Genomic DNA, 22,829 nt, shown 5'->3' on the forward strand with positions numbered 1-22,829 from the left:
GACCCTGGAGTGGGAGCAGTGTCACTTGTTGCAAAGCAGCAGTTGGAGCACAGGAACAGCAGGGCAATAGTTAACCCTCTGATCACAACACGTGGATTGGGAAAGGCCTTCACTGGCCTAACAGGTTTGTTTCCGATCATGGGGGAGCCTTGAGTTAGAGGTACAGGTTTGAAATGAGAACTCCCACTTAATGTGGTGATAAGTTCTTTGGTCAGAACATTTTTGGAGTTAATGTTTCGGGTCCAGTGACCCTTCCTCAGAACTGTTGGTAGCTGGGAAAACGTCAGTTCATATGCAGAAAATAGGAAGGTGGATGGGGTCAGGAATAAATGATAGGATAGAGCCCAAAGAGGAAGAAGAGCAGTTGGGTAGACAAAGGAGTTGATAACTAGCTGGCTGAGAGAGTTAATAGTTGTTCGTAGGAGTTAAGAGTACATGGGAGAGTTTCGGCTCTAAAATTATTGACCTCGACATTGAGCCAGACGGCTGCAGGGTCCCCAAGTGGAAAATGAGCTTCCCATTCTTTCAGTTCCTCTATTTCCGTTACAGATATTCAGTTGAGGCCAACTTCGACAGGGGAGCCTTCGAAATATCCACCTTCTTCCTCAAGTGAGGATTCCCCAGCACCGTTGTTGACAGGGCCTCAACTGGGTCCGACCCATCTCCTGCACTTCCACCTCACCCCTTCTCTTCCCTCCCACAACAGCGAAAGGGTTCCCTTTGTCCTCACTTACCATTTCAGCAGCATCTACATCCAGAAAATCATCAGACACCATTTCCACCATCTCTAGCAAGATGCTACCACCAGACACATATTCCCCTCCCCTCCCTTGTCTGCCTTCCACAGGGACCATTCCCTCTGGGACAACCTTGTTCCACACTTACTTTGCCGCCCCCCCCGCCCCCCCCCCCCTTCCCTTGCAACTGAGCGAAGGTGCAACACCTGCCCTTTTACCTCATCCCTCCCACTATCCAAGGGTCCAAACATACCTTCCAGGTGAAGCAACACTTCATCTACACTTCCCAGAATCTGGTCTACTGCATTTGGTGCTCACAATGTGGTCTCCTCTACATTTGGGAAATGAAGTGTAGACTGGGTGACTGCTTTGCAGAACATCTGTGTTCTGCCAGCAAAAAAAAGACCCTGAGCTACCTGTTGCCTGCCACTTTTACACACCATCCTGCTCCCTGGCCAACATCTCTGTCTCTAGTTTGCTGCAGTGTTGCAGCGAAGCTCAATACAAGCTGGAAGAGCAACACGCCTTTTTCCACTTGGGGACCCTCCAGCCCTCCGGAACCAATATCGAGTTCAATAATTTTAGGGCCTAAAATCTCCCTTGTCCTAGCCCCCTACCCCACACACCAGGCCGTGTTATCACATAGCCTGCCATTACACGCCACCTATTGTTAGTCACTAACAGTCCACGAGATACAGAGCAGATTTACCAGGATGCTACCTGGACTGGAGGGCAAGTCTAATGAGGAAAGGTTGAGGGAGCTAGTGCTTTTTTCATTGGAATGAAGAAGGATGAGAGGTGACTTGATAGGGGTATACAAGATGGTTGGAGGCATAGGTACAGTGGATACACAGACACTTTTTCCCAGAGCGGAAATGACTATTATGAAGGAGGTGTAATTTTAAGGTGATTGGAGGAAGGTATAGGGGAGATGTCGGAGGTAGGTTCTTTACACAGAGTGGTGGGTGTATGGAATGCGCTGCCGGCAGTGGTAGTGGAGTTAGATACTTTAGAGACATTTACGCGACTCTTGGATAGGCACATGGATGATAGTGAAATGTAGAGTACGCAGGTTAGTTCGATCTTAGTAGGATAATAGGTTGGCACAATGTCATGGTCCAAAGGGCCTGTGCTGTGTTGTACTGTTCTATGTTCTATTTAACAACTATTCACCCTCCACCCAGATCATTATCAACTCCTTTATCTGTCTAACTGCTCTGCTCTCTTCAAGCTCTATCTTACCATTTACTCCCTACCCCATTCCCCTCTCTATTCTCTGCATATCAACCAACGTTTTCCCAGCTACCATCAGTTCTGAGGAAGAGTCACTAGATCCGAAACGTTAACTCTGATTTTTTTCTTCACAGATGCTGAGCTTTTCCAGCGACTTATGTTTTTGTTCCTGATTTATAGCATCCGCAGTTTTTTTTGGTTTTATTTAGTATTTAACTGACCGCCACATCTCTTCTAGGCATGCCCACCTTGAAGAAGTTCTGCTCCTTTCTCCAACGGGATTTCTGTTCCAATCTTTCATTTTGTCCACCAACATTAATTTCACTGTCTATATCTGACCAAGAAGTTGCTAAAACTCGTTTCCACAGCCATATTACATTCCTCAGTGGCTGCCTCTGTCTTAGACTCACCCAACGTGGATTCCAACTGAAGTTTCATCCTTCATGTTTTGAATACTCCCAGGATCACTGATATCTCTGTGATATTCAATATTCTACAAATAGCTGCTCTCACCGCATCCTGAGATCCACACGCAGTGACACATGCACACTCTCAACCTTTCTCTCCAACAGCATCACATCACACTGGCTCAGGGCTGCAGCACAGTTCCAGTTCTTCCTCCGGCCCATTCATTGTGCTAACAAGAAACTTTTTCTTTGCCCTACAGGCACCAAGGCCCACAAGATGCAACAACTCAGCAATATCCATGGCCCTCTGGAACCTTCCTCTCCTCCCCTTCCCTCTGATCTGTCCTCTTCCCCAACCCCGTCTGCTGTCAGGTATTCGCCAACCCCCACTAACCTTCTGCTCTCTGATGCTGAATGTTCTGTACTCAGCAAATACCACAGCTTTTTCCCTTTGCGTCCCCACTGTAACAAATTTTGGGCACGACATGACGCCAGACTCTTCTTCCGCCGTCTTCGCCTTCATGCTCATTTCTTCGGACAAGAGTCCTTTCCCCATCCCACAGACCCCTTTACCTAAGTCCAACACTTTCCTCCACCTGGACCCCTCTTTCTAGCCATTTATCTGCGCTCGATCTGTTTATTGACAATGGTTGGTGTGATATTGATCGCCTCAATTTCTCTGTCCCCCTCACCAAATCCAACCTATCTCCCTTCGAACTGGCTGCACTCTGTGTGCTTAGATCTAACCCAGATTATGTTATTAAGCCTGCCGATAAAGATGGTGCTGTTGTAGACTGGCATACTGACCTCAACATTGCAGAGGCTGACTGCCAGCTCTCAGATACCCCCTCCTATCTTCCCCTGGACCATGACCACACCATAATGCATCAGGCCATTGTATCTACTACAGTAACTGATCTCATTTCATCCGGTGACCCCTCCAACCCACTGCTTCCAGGCTGATAGTCCTTAGCCCCACACAGCTCACTTCTACCTCCTGCAAAAAATCCACAACTAGGCCTGTCCAGGCAGACCCATTTTTCAGCCTGCTCCTGCCCCACAGAACACATCTCTTCGTACCTTGACTCAGTCTTCTCTCCCCTGGTCCAAGCATCCATGTACATCCATGATTCCTCTGACACTTTACACCAGTTTCAGGTTCCACCCGCCTCCTCTTTACCATGGACGTGCATTCCCTTTACACGTCCATTGCCCACCAGGAGGGTCTTAGGGGTCTCCGTTTCTTCCTGGAGCAAAGATCTGAACTGTCCCCACCCACCACCACACTCCTCCACTTGGCCGAGCTCACTCTAACCCTCAACAACTTCTGTTTTAACTCCTCTCATTTTCTTCAGGTCAGAGGGGTTGCTATGGGTGGCCAAATCGGCCCTATTTATGCCTGTCTCTCCTTGTTCCAGTCCTATTCCAGCCCCCACCCACAACTCTTTCTCCAATGTATCAGTAATATCATCGATGCTGCTTCCTTGTCTCGTTTGAAACTGGAAAAATTAATTTCCACCCTACCCTCAGTTTCGCCTGGTCTATCTCTGACTCCTCCCTTCCCTTCCTGGATATCTCTGATTCCATTTCTGGGGATGGACTGGCCGCTAATATCCACTATAAACCCACTGACTCCTACAGCTACCTGGACCAGACATCCTCACACCCTGCTTCCTCTAAAGACTCCATCCCATTCTCACAGTTTCTCTGTCTCCATCGCATATGTTCAGATGAGGCCGTCTTGGACAAGGGATCCTCCGAAATGTCCACCTTCTTCCTCGACCGAGGACTCCCCAGCTCTGTTGTCAACTGGGCCCTCCACTGGGTCCAACCCATCTCCTGCACTTCTCTCTTCCCTCCTGCAACAGCGATAGGGTTCCCCTTATCCTCACCTGCCATCCCACCAGCATCCACATCCAGAAGATCATCAGATGCCATTTCCGCCACCTCCAGCGAGATGCCACCCCCCATATTCCCCTCCCCTCCTTTGTCTGCCTTCCGCAGTGACCATTCCCTCCAGGACACCCTGATCCACTCTTCCTTCACTCCCAACTCCCTCCCACAGCCCCACAGCATCCATTCCCTGCAAATGGTGAAGATTTGCCCATTTACTTCCTCCTTTCCTGCTATCCCAGGGCCCAAACATGCCTTCCAGGTGAAGCAACACTTCACCTTCACTTCCCAGAACCTGGTGTCCTGCATTCACTGCTCACAATGTGGTCTTCTCTACATTGGGGAAAGTGTAGACTGGTGTTTGCTTCACAGAACATTTACGTTCTGCTCGCAAAAATACCCTGAGCTACCTGTTGCCTGCCACTCTAACACACCACCCTGATCCCTGGTCAATATCTGGCTTGCTGCAGTGTTCCAGTGAAGCTCAACACGAGCTGGAAGAACAATGTCCCATTTTCCACTTGGGGACCCTGCAGCCCTCTGGACTCAATATCGAGTTCAATAATTTTAGGGCCTAACTCTCCCATGCCCTAGCCCCCACCCCACAGACCAGGCCTTGTTATCACATAGCCTGCCATTACACACCACCTGCTGTTAGTCACCAGCAGTCCCCATTAACAACCGTTCACCCTCCTAGCCTGATCATTATCAACTCCTTTGTCTGTCCAACTGCTCTTCTCCCTATGTAGGCTCTATCCCATCATTTACTCCCTACCCCATCCCCTTCCCTATTTGCTGCATGTAAACTGACTTTTTCCCAGCCACCATCACTTCTGAGGAAGGATCACCGGACCTGAAACGTTAACTTTTTTTTTCTTCACAGATGCTGCCGACCTGCTAACTTTTCCAGCAACTTCTATTTTTCTTCCTGGTTTACAGCATGTGCAGTTCTTTCAGTTTTTAGAACATTTTTGAAATTCTCTTCTGTAGAGAGCAGTGGAGGCTGAGTCATTGAATATATTGAGGACTGAGATAGACAGATTCTAGTGTTACAATCATGCGAACAGGCAGGAAAGTAGAGTTAAAGTGGCAGTTAGATCAACCATGGTCTTATTGGATGTGACCATGCTTGATGTTCGAATATCTTCCACCAATTACTATTTGTTTCATTTGAAAGGATCTTGGTTAATCTGTGACCTAACCCAATCTACTAAACTTTGCCTCTTATTCCAATCTAACATTTAATATTAACAATTATCTCACATTGTCAGTTTTAAGAATTCATCCACTGTCTCTTTGAGTGTGAAGAAACTTTTCTGATTTCATTCCTAAAAGATCTATCTCCATTTTTTAGATGTTGCTGTCCAGTTCTCCACATGCTGCAAAAAGATAGCTTTTCTACTGATGCTATCTGTGCCCCTGAACATCTTAAAAACATTGGACCAAATTACCCACAACTTCTAAATTCTAGACTTACGACTGTAGTTTGTATAATCTGTCCTCAGTCCACGTATCTTCCTGGTTTTCTGGAAATGATCAGAAACCAGGGATCAATCTTCTTGTTCTGTGCTGTTCTATTCAACACCAGATTGTGCATTCAAACACTGAAATGCCAAGGGATCTCAGGTATATTTCTGAATGAAATTGAAACTCCTCTCACGTTGAAAAGGTGAAAATTCAGTCACACCTGTAGATGTCGCCGTTGAGTTGAGGTTGGACCAGACTTATCTGTGATACCCTCCATAATCAATAGCCTGATAACATTGCTACTTTGGCTCATCCCTAAAAATGGCGATTGGTGATGTGTAGCAATGTGACTGACACCCAGCCAGAGTCAACCTCTTCACGTAAAGAGAGAATGAGAGAAAATTCAGCAAAGGCCATAAACAAACTGCGGTCTAACAGTTCCGTGCTATTATTTGTTGTGGAATTTCTTCCATCTTTCTGCAGGTCATGTTCAGTGAGGAATCCGTGCCAAAGGGCACTGGGGAGTACATCCTGTGCTACTACAGCAACAATTTCAACACCATTGTGGGAGTGACTGAGCCCTTCCAGGTCAGAAGATGCAACCCAAGATCTGATCTCACTTATCTCTACTGCATGTGTTTTATGTTTCTGAATGCAACTTCACAACTGAGTATCACAGTGCATGGCAGTGAATGCAAGTGTCCAGGTTTGATGGCCTATTGGAGCCATGCCTAGTGCCAGTCTATCAGTAATTCATTTGGCAATTTGGTGACACCTCTTTCTATGTCACTGAGAGACCAAAATTGGGCATGTGCTTGGTGATACCATTTGAACTTCACTATATAAAGACTTTCTTGATTGTACTAGTAATGACATACTGGTAAGTAGTTTGAATCAACTCCAGAAACCTGGACATAAGCTGGCTAATGACACAGAAAGCTATTTTGCAAAACTGAATTTTCTCCCATCCTCTCCTGAAACTCCTGACTTGAGGAGTCAGAAATTCTTGACACCTGCTATATATATTTTGTATACATTTACATTATAGACATGTAGATGGATATAAAATCTGATATATTAGAACTAGAAACTAAAAGTTAGGAGTACATGTTTTTGGGGGAATCTACCTCGAGAAGCATGTAGTGTTTAATGGAAGTATGGAACTGTTCTGTTGCAGTACAGGATCGCTTTCCTCACCAGCAGCCTGCAACAATAAACAAGATAGAGTTCTGGATAATGAAATGTGAGGCTGGATGAACACAGCAGGCCCAGCAGCATCTCAAGAGCTGCTGGACCTGCTGTGTTCATCCAGCCTCACATTTCATTATCTTGGATTCTCCAGCATCTGCAGTTCCCATTATCAAAGATAGAGTTCTCATTTCTTTTCCATGCTGAAAGGATGATTATTAAAACATCACTGAACACTTATCTACACATCACAGTGGGAACAGTGTGTGTTTGTGAGTAAACCAAAAACATTTTTAAAAAGTTACTGCTGATTTGAAAAATTGACTACCTTGTTACCAAAAGAAAGACTGGATAAATCCTGTGAAAAAAATCAAAATGTCAACAGGCACAACAATGAGTACACCAGCCAGGCCTTAATGAAATGGGGAATCAATGATGTTATAATGCTATTTGAGAAATTTAAGCAAAAATGTAAGTTAATTCTCAACATTCACTTAGACATATTTGTAACAACATATAAATTAGCTATATCCTTCCAGGGGCAGGACTTACAAGAATGTATTTAACAATGGGGAACTGATTGAAGAGAATAGAAAAATCCCAGATGTAGTTTTTGAAAAGTTTAGCTCCTTGACCCCAAGACCCGACATCATTGGCAGTAGTTTACTTTGTTCCATGTTTACTGGTTGCAAACTAGAGAGTCCGATGTATCTCCAGAATCTTGGTGCCCTTTTTCCCTCAGTCACATCTGGACTTCCTGGGCTTCCAATGTTCTTCACATTTATTCCAGCCTTTAGTGCAATATTAACGTTTCCTTTATTGAACAAATGTGTGCCAAGTACTTTACATGTAACAAGACCTGTTCCATTATCAGAAAAGAAAGCTCCGATGGTTTTGTTGCCCCTTTAGGAGAAAGGTCTTCCTTAAGTAGGATTTGGTGAATTGATGGCCCCCCTCTAGTCACCACTGGTACTATGGAAGACTAAATGGTAAGATCCTGGGGAGTGTTGCTGAACAAAGATACCTTGGAGTGCAGGCTCATTGTTCCTTGAAAGTGGAGTCACGGGTAGACAGGATAGTGAAGAAGGCACTTTGTATGCTTGCCTTTATTGGTCAGTGCCTTGAGTGCAGAAGTTAAGATACTGCATTCAGTTCTGGTCTTCCTGCTATAAGAAGGAAGCTTCCTGCTATGTTGTGAAACTTGAGAGAGTTCTGAAAAGATTTACAAGAATGTTGCCAGGAATGGAGGGTTTGAGCTATAGGGAGAGGCTGAATAAACTGGGGCTATTTTCCATGGAGCATTGGAGGCTGAGGAGTGACCTTATAGAGTGTTACAAAATCATGAGAGGCATGGATAGGGTAAGCAGCCAAGGTGATTTCCTCGGGGTGGGGGACTCCAAAACTAAAGGGCATAGCTTTACAGTGAGGGGGAAATGTTTAAAAGGGACCTAAGGGAAAACTTAGAGGGTGGTCCGTGTGTGGAATGAACTGATTGATGGATTGATTTGATTTGATTTGATTTTTTATTGTCACATGTTCTGAAATACAGTGAAAAGATTTGTTATGAGCAGTACAGGCAGATCAGAGTAAGCAAAGGAAGTACAGATCAAAAAGACTTAGACAGAAGCACACAGGTTACATTGCACGGAGCGTGCGCTAGATGACATCAACATTAACAAGATCAGCATTATTTGACACTAGAGAGTCCATTTGCCAGTCTAATGATGGCCGGGAAGAAGCTGTACCTGAACCTGCTCATGTGTTTTCAAGCTTCTGTATCTTCTGCTTGACAGAGATCGTAGGCAATCATTACTGGGTGTGATGGGTCTTTGATGATGTTGGCAGCCTTTCTGCCAACATACTGGTGAGCTGTGTAAGTAGAGTCCATGGATGGAAAGTTGGCTTCTGTGATGGTCTGGGCTGTGCTCACCACCTTCTGTGATTTCTTATGGTCTGGGCAGAGCAGTTGCCATACCAGGCCATTATGCACCTGGTCAGTGTGCCCACAATGGTGCATCTGTAGAAGTTGGTGAGGCACTTTAGAGATGTACCAAATTTCCTGAGTCGCCTGAGGAAGAAGAGGCTTTGTTCTGCCTTCTTGACTGTTGCATCTACATGGGAAGTCCAGGACTGGTCGTTGGTTATTGTCACTCCAAGGAACTTGATGCTTTTCACCTTCTCAACTTCAGTTCCGTTAATGTAGATGGGGTCGCATTCTCCTCCTTTCTTTCTGAAGTCAATGATCAGTTGTTTAGTTTTGCTGATACTGAGAGACAGATTGTTTTCATTGCACCATGTCACAAAGCCCTCTATCTTCCTTCTGTGGTTTGACTTGTCATTGTTAGATATCTATCATGCCATGGTGGTGGTGTGCCTGAGGAAGTGGTGGAGACTGGTACAATTACAACATGTCAAAGGATGGTTAAATTAATTGGAAGGTTTTAGAGGGATATGGGAAAATGCTGGCAAATGGGACTAGATTTATTTGGGACTTCTGGCCAGCATGGACAAGTCAGACTGAAAGGTCTGTTTCTGTGCTGTATATCTCTATAAATCCATATTATTCGACCGTTACCTTGGTCCAATTCCAGCATTTACTTCACCCAAGATCTACAGCCCATGCCCTTATTGGACTATCTAGACATTGTTTCAAGAAAACATCTTGGATGCACCTAATAAATTTTGCCCCATTTATGCTCCGGGTATTAAGGGAATCCCAATCAATATTGGGAAAGTTAAATTCATCCACCACAACAATCCTGCTGTTTTTATATGATCTGCTTACTTATCTGATCCTCCATCTCCCATTGGCTATTGGGAGGCCTACCGTACAACTCCATCACAGTGATTGCACCTTTCTTATTTCCTAAGTTCTAACCATATCGCTTTGCTGTTCTACATTAGTACAACTGTGACATTTGTCGTCATCAGTAATGTATCTCCCCAATCCCTTCTACGTCCCTCCCTATCGTGCCTGAAACATCTAAACCCTTGAACGTTGTGCTGCCAGTCCTGCCGTTTTCTGAGCCAAGATTCTGTAATGGCTGTAACATCATTAGTTCCCTGTACTAATGCTTTACCTATTACACTCCTTGCACAGAGATAAATATACCTCAGACTTTCAGTCCTACTGTGTTCATTACATTAGCCCTGCCTGGTCTTCCTTCTAGGCCTACTTGATCTAGCCCCTCTCTTTTTTTCAAACATTCCACATCCTGACCTTGTTCCCAGCTCCCTTGCCATGCTAGTTTAAACCCTCCAGACTGGCACCAAGAAGCATCCCTGCAAGGATATTGGTGCCCCTCCTGTTTAAGTGCAGCCGATTCGTTTTATACAGATCCCACCTGTCTTGGAAGAGATCCCAATGATCCAGCTATCTGAAGCTCATCCTCCAACACCAGCTCTTAACCACATATTCAGCTGTATTATCTTTCTATTTCTGGCCTTACTAGTGTGTAGCACAGGGAGTAACCCTGAGATTACCACCCGAGAGGCCCTGCTTTTCAAATTCTGACATGACTCCCTGAACTCCCTTTGCAGGACCTCATCTCCCTTTCTGCCTGTGTCATTGGTATCAGCATGGACTGTGGCTTCGGGCTGCTCACCATTCCCATTTAGAATATCCTGTGCCTGTTCAGAAACATCCTTGACCCTGGCACCCAGGGAAGCTCTGCACCATCCTGGGGTCTCACTCGCAGCTACTGAAATGCCTGTCTGTGCCCCTGACTATAGACTTCCCATCACCACTGCTCATTTACACTTCAAGCCTTCGTGCTTTACAGTAGAGCCAGTCATGGTGCTGCTGGTCTGGCTGGTGCTTTCCCCTGAGAGGCCATCCCTCCTCAACAGTATCCAAGAGAGTATATCTGTTTGAGAGGGGAGTAGCCACAAGGGACTCATGCACTGCTTGTCTTCCCCCTCCTGGTGGTCACTCATCTACCAGGCTGAACCTTCAGTGTGACCACATTTCTGAAACTTCTTTCTGCCTCCTGTCTGCTTCTCAGTGAGTCTGACTGTCATTCCAAAAAATCCATGTGGTCTGACAGGAGTTGGAGGAAGACATACCTCCTGTTGCTTGGGACATTTAACTTCTCCCTGATCTCCCATATCTCACAGAACACTCCAACACCTGCCAATCCTACCCCTCTCGCAACTACTGGATGAAAAGAAAAGGAGAGACCTTACTTAGCTGTACTTTAATGCTGTTCACCCCCTTCAGCAAAGCCTGGATGGACTAACTTGGATTGTTTTTGCTCGAGCATCGGAGGTTGAGGGGGTGACCTGAAAGAAGTGTATGGAACTATGAAGAGTGTGGATACAGTGGATAGTCAGAGTTTTACTCTCAGGGTGGGAATGTCACCCTGGGGGGTGTCATAGCGGGGTTTAAGGGGAGACGGGGAGATGGGCAAGGCACACAGGGTAGTCGGTGTCTGGAACACACTACCAGGAGAGATGGTAGAAGCAGATACGATAGCACCATTTAAGAGGCATTTAGAAAGACACATGAACATCAGGGAATAGAGGGATAGAGACCATGTACAGGCAGATGGGATTATTTTAGAATTGCATCATGGTATGCACACACAGGGTGGTCTGATGGGCCTGTTCCTGTGCTGTACTGTTCTACGTTCTAAAGAATGAATTGGCTAAGGAGAACTGAAGAAATCAACAGAAGAGAGACCACAAGTCTGAAGGGAGTTAAACATAGTTGAAAAATCAATTTCTGGGTTGTTTAAGCAATTTGAAAAACAGATGGAGCCAGTTGAGGGTTTCATAAAAATATTTCCTCATCGAAAGAACCTCTGCTGAGTAGCAATTCTTCAAATGATAGAATGTCAATTCTTCAAAATGGTATGCCTACATGACAGAGTCAAACTGAGTCCTTAAGGAATTGCAGCTCCCTCTGAGATGAAAATCTTAGAATACAACTGCAAGTCTCCTTTGCTTGATTCATTACATGAACCCCTTCATATATCAGAAAACACTGCAAACCTGCAGGAGCTAATGAAAAAGGATGTAGAATACTTGTTGTCAGAGTCACATAGCAGGAGATTCAACCAACTCAAAAAGGTAATACGCTGGGAGACAAATTTGTCAGAGTACAATAGAACGAAGCCTACCAATCTCCAAGTACACGCTTCTATAAAAGGTCTGCAGCATGCAACCTTGGTCCAAGAAGGAAAACCTTACATCCAAAACTTTAACCTCAGCAGAGACCAGGTGTGTTGGAATGTGTTCTGTGATATAATCCGAAATATCACAATTCCAGCTTGAAGAAAGTGAGAACTCTATCTTGTTCAGTCTTGCAGGCTGCTGGACAGACGAGGGCCCTGGACCAGACTTTATCCAACCGCTTTGTACTGGTTCAGTGAAATGTTACATGCTACTCCAGGAAAAGCTGTGAAATGCATCCCTGAACCCTGGAACATTTGCACTTAATTATTAGATCCTAGCTCTAAAATATAACAATATACTACAAGAATATATAACACCTCAATCAACTGACCAGAATTAATCACAAATGGGCCTTGAGGTTCACATGATAGCTCAGAGAAGACAGAGGTGATATGTGAATGTAGCGTACCAAAATCAAACTCCACCAGAGTTCATTTTGAATGATTTATCGAGGGGTATGTCAATATGAGGAGAGGTGTTGCATGATCAGCTTTCAGTTTCTGCTAGTACTGCTCCCCAGAAAACTACTCAAAGGAATGCCACAATCATCAATTATATGTTCTTCCTTCAAAGAAATATTTGCAATTATATAGCACCTTGTACTACCTCAGAACATTCCAAACTGCATAACTGAAAGTAAGGTCCTTAGAAAGTGTAGTTACTGGCATGACGTAGGAAATGCAGCAGCCCATTTTCACCCAACAAGCTCCCACAAATAGCAATGCGATGAAGATCTCTCAACCAACACATCAGAACAGATTATTCAAATAGCAATGTGATAACAATTAGACAGTGCATTCTTATGTGTTGGTTGAGGGATCAATATTGGTTAGGACAGTGGGGACAGTTCCCCTATTCCTCTTTGAAATAGTACCATGAGACTCTTTACAATCACCTGAGAAAACAGATGTGAGTCTTAGTTTAATGTCTCATCCAAAACATGTCTTGTCTAATAGTGCAGAGTTCCTTCAATTCCTCAGTAGGCGATTGGAATAAACTTCACACAAGGAAACGCTCTGAATTGAATGTGCAGAGCAGATTTATATCTAACCACCCTGTGCCATACAACTGTAAGCTCCAATGTTGGAATTGTATTTTAATACTTGAAACCGGGAACATTAAAAAAAATGTTGACAATGTTACTAGAGCCCTTTGCCAAAAGTTTACGGATTGACATTGTGATATGGAGGGACTGCTCTACATCTTGTCAAGTAAAGGGCCATGTCCAATGTGAACAATGACCATTCCCAGCCTGTGTGTGTGTGTGAGGTGCCAGCAATCAGTCAGGCACAGAACCAGCTTTTTCCTGATTTATGTATGTAGACAAAGTCAAAGTAAATCTCCTGTTTCTTCCCCCTCTAGATTATTCTGCCCTCCTCAAGTTCTGACACCAGCAAATCTGACAGCTCTGATTCCAGCTCAGATGGGGAGGAGATGAGCACCCTGAAGCTGATTCGCCCCAAATCCCGCAGCCCCAGCCCAGGCAAAATGAAGAAGAGGAGCAGCCGGAGCCGCAGTCGGAGTAAGAGCCCGGTTGCTCCAATAACACGGTCCCTGCAGGGCCTCAATCTCAGGGTAGGCTCCAAGCACAAAAGCAAAAGCCGTAGTCCGTCACCCAGGGGGGCTCAGGTGTGCACCTCTGGGCAATCCAAATTGCCAAGGGGCAAACCCACTTCAGGAAACAGCCAGAACTCAGCTAGCAACCCGCGGGACAGACTTCCACCTTCAGCTCCGGCGACTTTCAAAGATACAGCTTCTCGGGAGAAAAATCAGGCTGTTCCTGGCACAGGAGCTGCCCTGATGGGGAGACCTAGCAGTTTGGCTCAGGAAGTCCCTGTGCAAAAAAGGGACAGTGCTCAACACCCACATCTGTCTCCGACGCTCTCCCAGTCTCGTGGTGAGGATGGAGCCATCAGTTTGAAGTTAAATAAAGCAAATCAACTCTCCATTGGCAAGTCTTCTCAAAGTGTCCAAGTCCCAGTATCAGAGTCACGGCCACCGATATGGCAGTAGGAAGTAGGGAATGGAGCAGCATTTTCAGTGAGAAGGACTGCCCACTGGAGAAGGCAAAGTAACAAAGAATCAAAGGTCTCGTGTTGACGCAAGGAGTCAACAAAGCACAGAGAGACTGGAGAGACTGTAATAGTTAACGTAGTTGGAAGTATGCGTGAGACAGTCAGCCTGCATGGGCTGTCCTAACTTTTAATTTGATATGCGAGACTCCAAGAGGCTGGATGACTCTTAGAGCCTCTGGAATTGATGAGTGGATGCAATCATGATGTAATTATTTAATTAGTCACCTAATTTACATTCTAAATAATGCCATTACCATCCCACTGTGTGATTGAAATTCAGAGTACGCACCGTCCAGCAAACCTACTCCTAATCTTCATTACTTTCCCTTCTGTTGCCTATCCATATTCCTCTCTTCCAGTGTCTCTCCTTCGTACTCTTTCCTTTCTGTGTGAATGACCCTGTTTGTGACTGTTCTCATTTCACTCGCTGCCTTCTCACATCTGTGTCTCTTTTTAAATGTCACTTTCTTGGTATTTGCTTCATTGTTCTGATACAGGGTGATTTTGAACTTCTGTGCCATCATGAGGAAATCACACTCTTGAGCTGCATGTGTGGAGAATAGGAATGCAACATTGTGTCCTTTAATCTCCATTCCCTCCCAGCCTGGCTCTTTGCTGGGAGCATGAGATTAAAGAATCACTTCAAAACTATATTTCTCAAATGTTTATCGATACTCTGTCACTGTCACTGTTTCCTGAAATTTACTGTTACAGTGTGTGCCAGTTTATTCATCCATGAACACAGCATGTGTGGATCCATACATCACACTTTGCTGCAGGAAATAGATCTTGAGTATTTGACTGTCAATGTGCTGCCAGTTCACCACTTGCTGAAAGGGAAGCATGTGAGGAGCAAATCTTCTGCAAAATAGGTTGGTTTTTGGCTGCCAAGCAGCACTTGGGAAATTACCAGGGAGGTTTCATACAGAGTGCATCCCGAGCCCTTACTTCCCAGCAATGCTGAAGGAGAGCTAACAGCATTGTTGGCCTGTATTGGCGGGTAACCAGCTTTTCTTCTCAAGTTCTCAAAGATTCACTGCACTATCCACTTGGCATTGGTGACTTAGTGTCGTACCAGTCTGTCGGTATGGGGTCTAGGTCTGAGTCACTCCCTTCCAGGAAGATTGTGGTTCCTTGCCTTCGCCCTAAACACCCCCAGCAATTGATAATGTAAATTCATTCTATACAGATGTAGAAGTATAGAACTGTGAACGCATGAACATTAGACTTGGCTAAATGTGAAAAAAATGTTTAAACTAAATTATGCTTTTGAATGTATATAATTACATAAGCTTCTTGTATAAAATATTTTAATTTACTTACCTTCTACCTCCAACTCCGACCAATTCTCCCCTTGCCGAAATGCACTGCATTTAACTGATGCACAGTTCTGTGCGCATTGAATGTTCTTTAGTGCCCAGTTCTGCTGGCTGTGGCTCATCTATAAGGTTACTCAGTATTGGTGAAAATAATAATCATGAAGTCATATGGTGAATACTTCAGTAAAATCATGGGCCCTTCAGTGTAGGCAAGAACTCCAATAAAACTAGGAACTCTTCAGTATGGACAAGGATTCTTCATTTAAAATGTGAATTTCCAGTAGAAATTAGGACATTTAAGTATGGCTTCAGAAACGGGATGGACCATTTAACATAGATGAGAACTCCTTAATATTAGCTCGGAATTCTGAAGTGTAAGACCATTTCTTGCATGTTGAGGCAGTAGCATAATGGTGCTGTTACCATAAGACATTTAGAAATAGCAACAAGACTTAGATCATTTGGCCCCTTGGGCCTGCTACACCATTCAGTAAAATCCTGGCTGATCTGACACTCCTCACGTCCACTTTCCTGCATTTTCCCCATAACTTTTGATTCTCCTCCTGATCAAGAATCCATCTATCTTACCTATAAATGTACTTGACCAATAATCCAAAGGTCTGACTAATCTAATGATATGAGTTCAAATGCTACACAGCAGCTAGGAATTTTGCATTTTTGAAAAAGAAACATAGTTTCTGGAATGGTGACTACAAAAGAATTGGATTGCTGTTTTAAAAAATGACTCATTATTGTTCTGCAGGGAAAGAAAGCTGCTCTCCTAACCTGTTTGTCTTAATTTAATTGTAATCTGAAATAGCCTAGCAAGCCTCTAAATATCGTCAAAAATATTATAAATTCACCACATGACTGCAGCAGTTAAGAAAAGTTGTTTGTCACAACCTTCTGAACAGCAAACAAATGCCGGTGACATGCACATCCTGTAAAAACACTTCTAAAAATCTTCAGTATGGTCAAAGGATTCTCATTAGAGACAAACGTACTTCCAAAGAGATGAAGAGCTTTCAGTATAGGCAAGCACTTTTTCTATAAAAGCCACAACTCTTCAGTGTATTTGTGGACTTTTCAGTATGAACAAAGATTCTTATGTACATACATGCATTGTGTAATAAGACTGTGATTCTTCCATTTAAAATATGGACCCTTTAGTATAGAACATAACTCTTTGGTGGAGATGTAGATGTGCACTGTTCGGTAAATACGTGAACTCTTGCATAGCTGAAGAATCTCCATTAAACAGGTAGACTCCAGTACAGATAAAATGTTTTGTAGAGGCAAGGCCTCTTCATTATAAGACAAGAACTCTTCAATATGGAACATGACTCTTCAGTGGGAGATACTCATTCTTCTTTGTAGACAAGGACTAATCAATATAAGAACATTTTAATTTAGACCAGGAATCTTCAGTAAAAGTGTGGATTCCTCAAAACAGACCAAAAGTTTCTTTTTAAATATAGGACTCTGCAGTATAAGGACTCTTCAGTGTAAGGACTCTTCATTGTAAATGAGACTCTTCAATATTAGATGAGATTGTGCAGTGTACATTTGGATTCAACTATAAACATATCACATTTCAATATAAACACTACGTGGGGCTTGGGAATAGCAGAGTCACAAAACTGTGGCTCACAATGGGAAAAGTAGGAAAGAAAAGCACTGAGAGATCAGAGGTGAAATAAAAGAGTATTGTTGAATTTGCACAGTTGCTGATCTCTATCCTCACTAAATGTAATATTCCAGCAGTCATTTCACAATTTACAAAACCACTCAGTTTGTGGAAATTGTTATTAAGTTCTATGTATTGCACCTGTAGGGTCAAATGTTACAACCAGAAATGTTTCAATAGGATTTCAAGTTAGGATAGAATTTTCTTCCACCATAACTTGGGGGCATGATAACAATACAGCTAAAGGCTTCTTCACTTCCTTTTCGTAAATCTTTGTCGTGCACTGAAATATTCTGCAGGCTAAATATGAGACAATCTTTCAGCATTTACTGTGTTCATCTTTGGGGCAGGATTCTCAATGAAAACAAGCACAACTTGAAGTGGAGGCATTAGCTGGCTGCAATTGATGTACGTGTGTGTATGTGTGCGAATGTTTAATGTGTGTGAGATTCCTGTCTTCCATAGTTGTAAAACATGACATGCTTTGTAGATGGACAAAAACTTTCACTGCGGTTAAACAATAATGTACAATAAAAAGAATTGTGTGTAATCTTGAGCTTTCTGTTTGTTTTACAGAGTTGTTTGGTTTTTTCATTGTGTATTACTATTAAAAATGGTTAGAAATAGGAAGTTATTCAAGATAGGTCATCCTTTTGGGTAGGACAGCAGATATTTGATATTGTAGTCCATTTGAAAGCCCAAGGAACCAAATACTCAGCAATGAATTTCAGAGGCTTGAGCAATTATTGTTAGAGGTTTGAGAACCACATTTATTTAGAGGTAGTAGGAACTGCAGATGCTGGAAAATCCGAGATAACAAGGTGCAGAGCTGGATGAACACAGCAGGCCAAGCAGCATCTTACGAACAGGAAAGCTGACATTTCGGGCATGGACCCTTCATCAGCCCTTCATTATTTAGAGTCTTATGATACTGTACAGGCAAAACTGGGACTCAAAGGAGCATGAAGCTATCAAAGGTCTGAGCAGTCAACAACTTGAACCTATTCTTGGCTGATTCCCAGTGAAGTTTACAGAATCTGTCACAATTATCTAAATTGCTTGTAGCTGGAAAAGAGTTTGGGTCAAGAGTGCAAATTTTGCTGTGTGTTCAAATTTCTAACTAAATACAAATAGGAGTGTAGTCTCTTTCATCTGGGTGAAAACAGTGATCCAAGCAGAGCTCACACTAGTACTGAGCAGTGCTTTTTCAGCAAGTTGTCATTTAAACTCATTTAGATATCAATAAATATAAAACCTATCACCAATAGCTGCAGTGCATTTTTTTTCAGATTTAGGGTGAGAGGGGAATGATTTAAAAGGGACCAAAGGGGCAACTTTTCATGTAGAGGGTGGTGCGTGTATGGAATGAGCTACCAGACGAGATGCCAGAGGCCGGTACAATTACAACATTTAAAAGGCGTCTGGATGAGTAGGAAGAATTTAGAGGGACATGGACCAAATGCTGGCAAATGATACTAGATTTATTTAGGATATGTGGTGAGCATGGACAAGTTCGACTGAAGGATTTATTTCTGTACCTGTACATCTAAATGACTCTATGAATTAAACACCTTTCACTGTATTTTTTTCATAAAAATACAAACAAAAATAAATGAGCTACTCTAATCCTATTCTGTTCTATTTAGAAGTGCCAACTTGGTAAGAGTGCTTAGTATAACTGAGAATGGAGTTATCGCAAACACTTTAAATCACGGTAATCGATTGCCTGAGGGTAATGTGATTTTAAAGGATTGAAGGTGAATTTATTTTATTTGCTTCATTGGTTTACTGGTTAGTTTCTTAATAATTTTTTTTCTAAAATGCTTTTAAAACAGACCTAGTACAGCTTAATTTTCAGAATTTCCCTGAAGCCTGAAAAATGAGTAAAATTAATGGAAACTTATCATGATGATCAGTTGATTCTGGGGCTGTTCCTAGTTTAGTGGTTATGGCTGGATTCCAGTGTGACTTGATATATCCTGAAGGTCATAGACACTAAAAATTTGCATGGTCACATCACTGAAACCAGCACAACTGAATACAGACTGGGGTTTACTCTGCTGCTTATCTACAGTATCCAGGTTTGTTATTCCCCAAATCTATTGTGTCTGCTTTACTTACTGCTTTCACAAGGTGGGGACAGATGTTAAATACTGTATGAATGAATCTAGATGTATGACAATGACATTGTAGAGGACAGTTTAAGACAAAGCTTGCAGAGGGTGCTTCTGGTACAGTGGTATTTTTTTCCTAACTTCCTTTTGTGTTCCTATCTCTGCTTTAGAAGACCCCAGGTTCAAGTCCCACCTGCTCCAGAAGTGTGTGTCTTCGTATCTGAACTGGTTGATTTTAAAAGAATACTTTAACCAATTGGCCGCAGCAATTTGATGGCTTAGAAATGGTTTGGGGTCTCTCAGGGAAGGTTTGAATCCTGCCAAATACTGTGTTTATGGGCTCTTATGATGTAGTGGTAGTGTTCCTACTTCTGGGCTAGAATCTCTAAGTTCAAGTCCCACCTTCCCTCAAGGCATATTGTGACATGTCTGAACAGGTGGATTTAGTTTCTTAAAAATTGATTTGTGGTCTAAGTAGATGAAGTGGATGTAATTACATAGACTTACATAAGCATGGAGATAGACTATTTGGTTGAACAGTCCTGTGAAAGTCTTTATGCCCTACATCAGCCTCTTTTCATCCATGCATATGGTCATAGAGGTCTACAGCATAGAAATAGGCCCTTCAGCTCAAATTACCAGTTTTCACAATTAAACTAGTCCCATTTGCCTGCGTTTGGTCCATATCCCTCCATGTACATGTTGAAATATTCCTTAAATGACAAAATTGAACTGACTTCCACAACTAACTTTGGCAGCCCATTCCAGACAATCAAAACCCTCTATGTGAAACTAGTTGTCCCTCTGGACCCTTTTATATCTCTCCTCTCTCAGCTTAAGCCAATGCCTCTAGTTTTAGACTCCCTACCATGGGAAAAGCTGTTGGATAGCTATCCTATCTATGCTTCTCATGATTTTATAGACCTCTGTAAGGACACCACTTGGTTTCCTATGCTTCCCAGCAAATTCTACTTCTTTCTCCCTTGTGTGTTTATCTAGCTTCTCCTTAACTGCATCTATACCATTCGCCTCAACCTGTGTTTGTGGTAACATGTTGCAGCTTCACCACTCTCTGGTAGAGGTCTCCTGAAATTCTTGGGAGATATTTTGGTCTGTCTTATATTTCCATCCCACTGGTTTTGGTCTTCCTCACAAATGAAATGTATTTTCTGTGTTTATATTATTGAACCCTTTCATAATCTCGATGACCGCTTTCAATTGGTCCCACTGCCTTCTGTTTTTTTAGAAGAGCCACAATCTGTTCGCTATTTCTTGAGACCCGTTATCAAATGAATCTAAATCATTGGTCTGTAATAATATTATATTAGTCAGTGAATAAAATATAAAATATTTTAAAAATCCCAAAGTCAACCACATTGTAGTGGGTCTGGAGTCACATGTAGGCCAGACCAGGTAACGATAGCTGATTTCCTTCCCCAAAGGATATTAGTGAACCCAATGGGTTTTACAACAATGACAATGGTTACATGATACCCATTCAGCTTGCTTTTTTTATTCCACATATTTCTAAAATTGAAATCAAATTTCACTATGTGCAATGTAGGATTTGAACCCATGTGTAAAATGCAATTTGAGAGAGATTGGAAGAAAAACATAGCACAGTTCACTCAAAACTGCTACCCACGTTGATAGGGTTGTAAAGAAGATGTATGGTGTATTGGCTTTCATTGGCAGAGGAACTGAGTTTAAGAGCATTGAGGTTATGCTGCAGCTCAATAAAACTCTGGTTAGACCACACTTGAAATATTGTGATCAGCTCTGGTCATCTCATTATAGGAAGAATGTGGAAGCTATACAGAGGTGCAGAGGAGATTTACCAGGATGCTGCCTGGACTGGAGGGTAGGTCTTATGAGGAAAGATTGAGGGAGCCAGGGCTTTTTCCATTGGAGCAAAGAAGGATGAGAGGTGACTTAATTTAGGTTTACAAGCTGATGAGATGCATAGATAGAGTGAATAGTCAGAAACGTTTTTTCCCAGGGCTGAGTATTACGAGGGGGCATAATTTTAAGGTGATTGGAGGAAGGCATAGGGGAGATGTCAGAGGTAGGTTCTTTACACACAGAGTGGTGGGCGTGTGGAATGCACTACCGGCAGTGGTAGTGGAGTCAGATACTTTAGAAACTTGTAAGCGACTCTTGGATAGGCACATGGAGGATAGTAAAATGTAGGATATGCAGGATAGACTGATCTTAGTAGAATAACAGGTTGGCACAACATGGTGGGCCGAAGGGCCTGTGCTGTACTGTTCTATGTTATAAATCAGACAAGCCTTGTATGTTATCACGAATGAGATAACCTGGAGTTTGTTTAAATCATGTAACTTTATGCCATCAAATCCTGATGCTTAATCTTCGTAACTGCTGCTTTTTAATTCTGCCCATTTTAAACTATACAACTAAGCAGACTGAAGAAGACTAAATTGCACAGCACTAGAGTATGTGCTGCACTGCTAGGAGTCACCATTCAGAAATAAGGGAGAGAGGACATTTGTCACTTCAGATTCTATTAGAAGTTGAAGAGGACTAAACTCTGCTTATTCTGGAGTTACTGACCGCTGTGCAGTTCATGGTTATGACAGCCTGACAGTATAAATATATCAAGGCATTTTTCAAGAGCAGATGAAAAGTGAGTGCCAGGAGGTTATCATGTGTGTAAAGCTTCACTGTTGACCCTGAACCTGTCCTCATTTGATGTCATTCCTGTATAAGCAGGGTCATGTACACAAATTGGCCTGCAGCCACATCATGTTGGGTCACTTGCCAGCAAATGTTATCAGGACACATACGGACTAGAGGAACAAGGCAGAGAGAAGTGAATGCACACTTTATTTATAGCTTTAGGGCTCTTCACCATTCCTTTCAAAATCCAATACAATTTATTTTTGCAAAAGCAAAACAGAGTGGATAATGGAAATCTGATATAAAAACAATGTATCTGTAAAGAGAAAGAGTTTATGTTTCAGGTTAAGATGACCCGTCACCTGATAGAGAGACAGGGAGCATGCAAGGGCAGTGTGGAGGGAGTAAGGACAAGAGAGAAGGTCAGTGATGGGTGGGGAGAGCAGCAGAAAGTGACTAACAAAAGATTTCAAGGTGCAACAGCTGAAGCAAGTGGCAATGGGTATAGGAAAGAAATGAAGGGTTACGTAGAGATCTTCTGAATGTGAGTTGCTGAGATAAAGAAAGAAATTAAAACAACACCAATCCACCGAAACAAACAAAAGAGAAAAACACACCTTGAACAAGATGACGGTAGAGCTTTCGCTCTGAAGTTGTTGAACTCGCAGTTAGACCCAGAAGCTTCAGAGTTGAAAGATTAGATGCTGTTGCATTGAGGAACCACTAGTTGTTAAATAGTGCAGCAGCTATAAGTCACATTGAATAGAGATCTGTGAAATCAGACGTGATTGTGTGAGGCAGTTTGGTAGACAGTCAATACTGTTTGGGGATGTTCCATGAGATGCTGGTGCAGCTCAGACAAGCTTTTTGAAAAGTGGAGATCAATAAATCTGT

At 42.9% G+C, this 22,829-nt stretch overlaps 1 protein-coding gene across 5 annotated transcripts in view; it reads left to right on the forward strand.

Annotated features, from left to right (window-relative positions):
* The window catches only part of inpp5jb (inositol polyphosphate-5-phosphatase Jb), a 98,594-nt gene extending 80,881 nt beyond the window's left edge, over positions 1–17,713 (forward strand). For 4 of the 5 annotated variants that reach the window (XM_048556518.1, XM_048556523.1, XM_048556519.1 and 1 more), the window contains 2 exons: positions 6,221–6,325; positions 13,463–17,713. In XM_048556518.1, the coding sequence (XP_048412475.1) occupies positions 6,221–6,325; positions 13,463–14,113 (756 nt within the window). In that variant the 3' untranslated portion in view covers positions 14,114–17,713. The remainder of the gene's footprint in view (positions 1–6,220; positions 6,326–13,462) is intronic. The other variant, XM_048556522.1, reaches the window with a different exon arrangement.
* Positions 17,714–22,829: the final 5,116 nt, after the last annotated feature.

The sequence above is a fragment of the Stegostoma tigrinum genome, chromosome 26 (assembly GCF_030684315.1).
Source record: "Stegostoma tigrinum isolate sSteTig4 chromosome 26, sSteTig4.hap1, whole genome shotgun sequence".
Taxonomy (NCBI): Eukaryota; Metazoa; Chordata; class Chondrichthyes; order Orectolobiformes; family Stegostomatidae; genus Stegostoma; species Stegostoma tigrinum.